The sequence below is a fragment of the Neltuma alba genome, unplaced genomic scaffold (genome assembly GCF_004799145.2).
Source record: "Neltuma alba isolate B1F8T4 unplaced genomic scaffold, ASM479914v2 tig00000531_pilon, whole genome shotgun sequence".
NCBI classification, from domain to species: domain Eukaryota; kingdom Viridiplantae; phylum Streptophyta; class Magnoliopsida; order Fabales; family Fabaceae; genus Neltuma; species Neltuma alba.
The window spans coordinates 1-5467 of NW_021632085.1; the positions used below are offsets into that span (position 1 = coordinate 1).

The 5467-nt window shown below is 36.8% G+C and overlaps 1 protein-coding gene across 3 annotated transcripts; it reads right to left on the reverse strand.

The window, feature by feature from the left end:
* Nucleotides 1–608: 608 nt before the first annotated feature.
* Nucleotides 609–5072, reverse strand: LOC114740244 (peptidyl-prolyl cis-trans isomerase FKBP19, chloroplastic-like). 3 transcript variants are annotated; one of them, XM_028928367.1, is made up of 11 exons: nucleotides 4717–5072; nucleotides 4593–4626; nucleotides 4359–4493; nucleotides 3683–3768; nucleotides 3553–3603; nucleotides 3230–3310; nucleotides 3112–3156; nucleotides 1845–1899; nucleotides 1338–1413; nucleotides 1133–1264; nucleotides 609–1051 (listed from the first exon to the last, which is right to left on the reverse strand). In XM_028928367.1, exons 1-9 carry the CDS (start codon nucleotides 4768–4770, stop codon nucleotides 1409–1411), a joined length of 546 nt encoding a protein of 181 aa, XP_028784200.1. In that variant the 5' UTR covers nucleotides 4771–5072; the 3' UTR covers nucleotides 609–1051; nucleotides 1133–1264; nucleotides 1338–1408. The 3 variants fall into 3 exon arrangements, with proteins under 3 accessions (XP_028784200.1, XP_028784206.1, XP_028784209.1); XM_028928373.1 differs by lacking the exon at nucleotides 1845–1899 and having other exon boundaries at nucleotides 4717–5070; XM_028928376.1 differs by lacking the exon at nucleotides 1845–1899 and having other exon boundaries at nucleotides 745–918; nucleotides 4717–5070.
* Between the last annotated feature and the right edge of the window lie 395 nt (nucleotides 5073–5467).

Consider the following 5467-nt stretch of genomic DNA (forward strand, 5'->3'; position numbering starts at 1 on the left):
AGTCGGAGTAGCAGAAATGAGGATGTTGAGATGGATGTGTTGGTCATACAAGAAAAAGATAGGATTCGAAATGAAAAGATCAGGACCAGAATCGGTTGTGGCACCTATCCAAGAAAAAATGGTTGAAAATTGCTTAAGATGGTTTGGACATGTGCAGAGAAGGCCTTTGGAAGCCCCGGTGAGGAGGATGGATCAAACAAGATGGAGTCCCATAAAAAAGAGGCAGGGGAAGACCGAGAAGAACGCTGAATGAGGTCATTGAACGAGACCTCCTAATCAACAACATATCTAAGGATTGGGTTGTTGACAGAGCACGATGGCGTCGTGTAATTCATGTAGCCGACCCCACCTAGTGGGATAAGGCTTGTTGTTTGTTTTTTGAGATTTTTTCCTAAATAGTCCCCATCCTTTGAATACATCAATAAACGTCAAATAATTTCAGAACATTAAATAAATATGATACCAAGATCAGTATCAATGTAAGAAGTAATATTCAGCAAAAGAAGATTGAATTTTGGGTAAAACTTCATTTGACATCTATATAACGCTCAAATCAGAGGATTAGTATACAAGACTTCGAAACCGTATGGAACAAATTAACACTCGTATAATCAAAATATAGGGATCGAATTGCAAGTGACAAGTGGGTAAGAACCAAAAGTTTCATTTTCTTTTCTTTTACTTATCTACATAATTGGTCATATGATTGTGTTCCTCCCCACACGCATATACAGTGAATCAATGTTTTAGTAAACCACGTGCAAATATCACTTAAACTAAATGTTATAAGCACATTTGCGGGGGAAAAAAATTGTTTTTTCAATCAAAAGCCACAAATATTTCAATCACGAAGGAAAAGCAACGACCTTATATTCCTCTATACCTCTGTAAATAAGAAGGTTGGGTTCCATATATGTGCTGCGGCCAAAACGCAAGTTAGGAAGAATGAGTAAGCACGCATTAAATACTTCAAAAGACACTCTAGCAGCACTCACATTATAATTATCATATAACAATTGTTGATCAGCTAACTGGTTCCAAGAGAGAACCTCTACAATTACCAAGGCAAACAGAATCAGAAAATATTATCAATCTATACCAAGTGAGTTGCAGATGTCATAAGAAAACTGACCTGAGCCTTCAGAAATGAGCCGCAACATTTGACAGGTCAGCTTGGTATGATCTTCAACAGCTCAATATCAAACAAGAGAGTCTTATCTATCAGCCCTTGGTTCCTTAGCACAAAATCTAAGGCTCGCTGGCCCTGAAACAAGTTTTCATAGCAAATTCCTAAGTCCCCACTTGGATCAGGCGAAAACAAAAAAGTCAATCATTACCGAGAATGTCATTGGTCTTGGGCCTCTCTTATTGAAATCATTGTCAGGATATCCCAATTCTGGGGGCACAATTATCCTGCATCATTAAAATATGCAGTGTAAATTGCATCTCTCTCCCAAACTGTTTCTCTTGAAAGATGTGCCCACGATGCATCTCCAAGAGTAGTTAGAGTATTAAAAAAATTCAAACCCAACATTAGGAAACAATCAATTCACTTGTTCATCTTTTCACCCCAAATACGTTTTTAGAGTTTCCCAAATACAGAGCTTGAGTTTAGAACAATATGCAATTCTAACAAGTAAATCACTCAACATTCAGCTTCATAAATGGTCAAATGTTAACACAATATTTGTGGTGTCATGAACAGGACATTATATTCAAACGCCTGTTATCTGCAGAGTTCACGAACTCCCAGCTGTTATGTTAGCAGGAAATAAATTTGCACAAAACAACTCAGGAATACCACGCACATTAAATTTCTAAGAAATAGAAAAAGGATGAAGAACCTTCTAATTCCCCAAGAGCCATGCCTGAAACAGCCTCTTCAAAAGCTGAGATTACCTGAACGTTCAAGGAACATAAGCAACCATTTTTCAAAACCCCCTGTTTGTGTAGGGAGTCATCTAAAACGCAAGTGATATAGCTCCCAAAAATAGAGCATATGTATTCTAGCATCCAATAATAATATTGACTTGTGCTTCTATTTTGAAATTTTAGCTAAAGGTGTAAAACAGAACTACTGGTTCCATCTTGATTTATTTTTTCAACTCATCGTTCCATGTTATTTTAAACTATTCTAATCTCGTTCTAGTTTGATCCAATTGCAACCACTCACCGAACCAAACTGCAATAGCGTCATTTACTTTTTCTCTAAACAGAAATTAGCCAAAAATAAACAAAATAACAGCACCGTTGTTTTACTTAGCTTGTCAGTTCAATAGCCTTAATTTTAGTTCCTTCAACACCCCTAGTTATAGTTTGACAACTATCAGTATAATATAGGGCATGATGGAGGACATAACTACATAATTCAAGAGAACCATGATCATAAAGTTGGAGTTCCATTCGTTCAAATTGAAAAAAGTACATAAAACTCTACATCCAAAGTGTAGTATTAATTATCATGTTTAAGCTTCTGCGGTAGCAGAATGAAACTCGTATGAGTTCCTTTCCTACTTGTTTAGTGTCTTAAGGTCATGATAAATTCTTCTCCTCTCTACAATCTTGTTCTCCCAGAACAAATTTTCTTGTCATTTCTTTCATTGCCACCTCAGGAAATCCTGTTCTAGTTATGGTAACAATTATGTGAAAGGAAAGCATAATAAATATTTTCAGAGAAGCCAGTGAACCTTCATTACTTCAAGTTGCCATTCCTATGAATAGACTCAATTCAAACTTCTATTTGCCCTGACTTCGCTTTTTTCTTTTATTATTTTTCTTTTTCTTCCTCCCCCCTTTAGCAAGCTCTTTTCTTGATGGTTGTGATGAACTATATCAAACTTATAAGAGGCATCGAAGCATAATAAAGGGTATCAAATGTTACCCAGCATTTCAACTAGTTTCTCTTTTCCACATACTACCGGGATCTTCTAAACTTTCTCTTATTGAATTCCCTACATCTAAATATCATGACATAGAAAGCTCTAAATATGATGTTTGTTGTCTGGCATAACAAAAAACAACATAAACATTGCTCATGAAATAATGTCATAACCTAAACAAAAATGTACCTCAAATTTTAAGGAACTAGGATGTCATTAAACGAAGACTCACCTCTTGAGATCCTATTTTGAATTTGAAAAAGTCCTTGTTATCACCCTACAAGTGAAAAGGAGTGTAACAATCAACCATTTGTACAATGTCCAGCTACAAGATGAAAAGGATTTCATACCTCAAAAGAACCACCCTTAGTTTTATTCCGGGCTTCAAATATGCGACCATAATAACCTATGGTGTAACCATCCCAATCCACCTGAATGGAATCTAAAGTCCATAAGTTGCTTCAATTATCTAATTCGAAGAGGCAAGGATATTGTCCTGAAAGTGTCTGCCTAGGCAGATGAAAGCTACTATCATTTTCTAGCTCAAGCTGCTGAACTAATTAAACTGAGCAAACTAATGTATTCATTTTGAATGAGTATTCTGTTCATTGAAAGATAACTGGCTAAGTTAGATCCAAAATCACAATGAAAAACTATAAATGTAATGTCTTACCACCACTGTGTCTCCCGCTTTTGGATTAGGGCCATCTCCTACTCGTAAGTCCTGCATTATTTATCAATATGAATTTAATGCAAAATATACTTATGCTGAAGTAGTTACATACTATCAACCAATTACTGACCTTATACTGGAGTCCTGATTCAGTTTCTGTATAGTCTGGGTATCGCATTTTTGTCTTGCCATAATTTTTGCCCCTAAGTGCTGGCACTGTGTACAAACAAATTGCTGAAAGTCAATACAGCTGTGAAATTTCTCATGCTGTCATGAATCCCATGTAACTCAACGGTACATGCATAGACATAGAAGCTACCTAAATTATACCATAAATAGCTAAGAAGTTGCATCATCTACAGTAAGAAAACTAAGGTTTCCCCTAATTGAGGAAAAATTCAGCTACAGAATTCATGAAAAAGTAAAAATCCTTTCTCTAAAGCATTCAAAGTCTTACATAGCAATACCTTAACAGCTTAGTGACAGTCATGATTGCCAGTAATACTTGGACGTGATGCAATAGTGAAATAATGTGAAATCTTTGATAGCAGCAGTTGGCAGGAATAAATATCAAGCAATATAGAAAGGCTGCTAGACAGCAACAAAATTTTAAAAATGAAGTTTGCACGTTACCATCGCAACTCTGTGTGTGTGTGTGTGTGTGTGTGTGTTTTCTGCTGATCGCTAACCCCGTAACTTAAAGAAGGGCCAAATTTAATATCGTTCCTAAGCTTGCTGAATATCTCATAGTCAACCTACAAATAGTATCATTGTAATATCTAGACAAGGGGAACAAAGGAAATTACTGTCAGCAAATTCAGTCGCCACGCTACTTCCGTCCTTTGCATTATTCAACAACGTCCAGGAAAGTATCCCGACGGAAGAGAGAACCACTTTTCTTCGCTCCAAAAAGCGCAAATAGCCAGACTCCTTATTTTTACCTATTAACATGGAAAATAACAATGCGTTCTGAAAGGTCATCTCAATGAATAGGATAATTCATTCTGGAAGGCAAAAAAAAAAGGAAGCTAATCACGAACCACGGAGAGAAGAATCTGAAAATTTGTCGGACTCCTGATAATTGAAAAGGAAGAGAACATCAATTGCTACATATATTAGATTAATCCAGCAGATTAATTCGTTACGCAAATGTAAGCAGCTTACCATGCATTTAGGTAGGGAGGCAACAGATAAAGCCAACATTGACGCCATTACCATAACAAAAGACGGACAGGAAGAGATGAGAGGGAGGGGAGGGACGCACCGAATGCCAAGCAAACGGCGGCACACCACAAGCAAAAACTGTAACACGCCAACGAAGGAGAAATCGGCAGTGGCCACGAGCAATCGGCAAGACCCACAAGCCAACGGTGGCGTAGGAGAGGATGAAAACACAGGTCACCGGCGATGGGAACGGAGGAGGAAAGCGTTTGGGTGAAGCGGGGTCGAAAAAGGACGAGCTTGGGTTGGGTTCTGTGGAGTACGAAAGAGGATGAAGCTTCACTATTTTAGGAACCTTGGCAGTGAGAGCAAGGTCAGCCGCACGCTCTAGAGGGCTGTGGACGTGTGGTCTCAAAAGTTAAAAAAAACAAAAAAAGGTGAATTTCACGGATTTTGAATATTAAAAATTATTACAAACATAGTTAAAATCATTATATTTTTTTAAAATTCAATAAATATCTTTTATCATTTTTTTATTTTTAAGAAAAAAATAATCGCTTAATTCACCAACTTTTAATTTGTCTATAGCTCAATTTCTTAACTTGTGATCATGAGTCAGTTGAAGGACTAAAAAATAAATTAACAAACTCGCAATCACATTCATAAATGCTGATATTATAAAGGGGAAATCACAAATAAAGACCCTCGAATTAGTAAAATCACTCTATGGTCACCTGAATATGCTAAATTACTA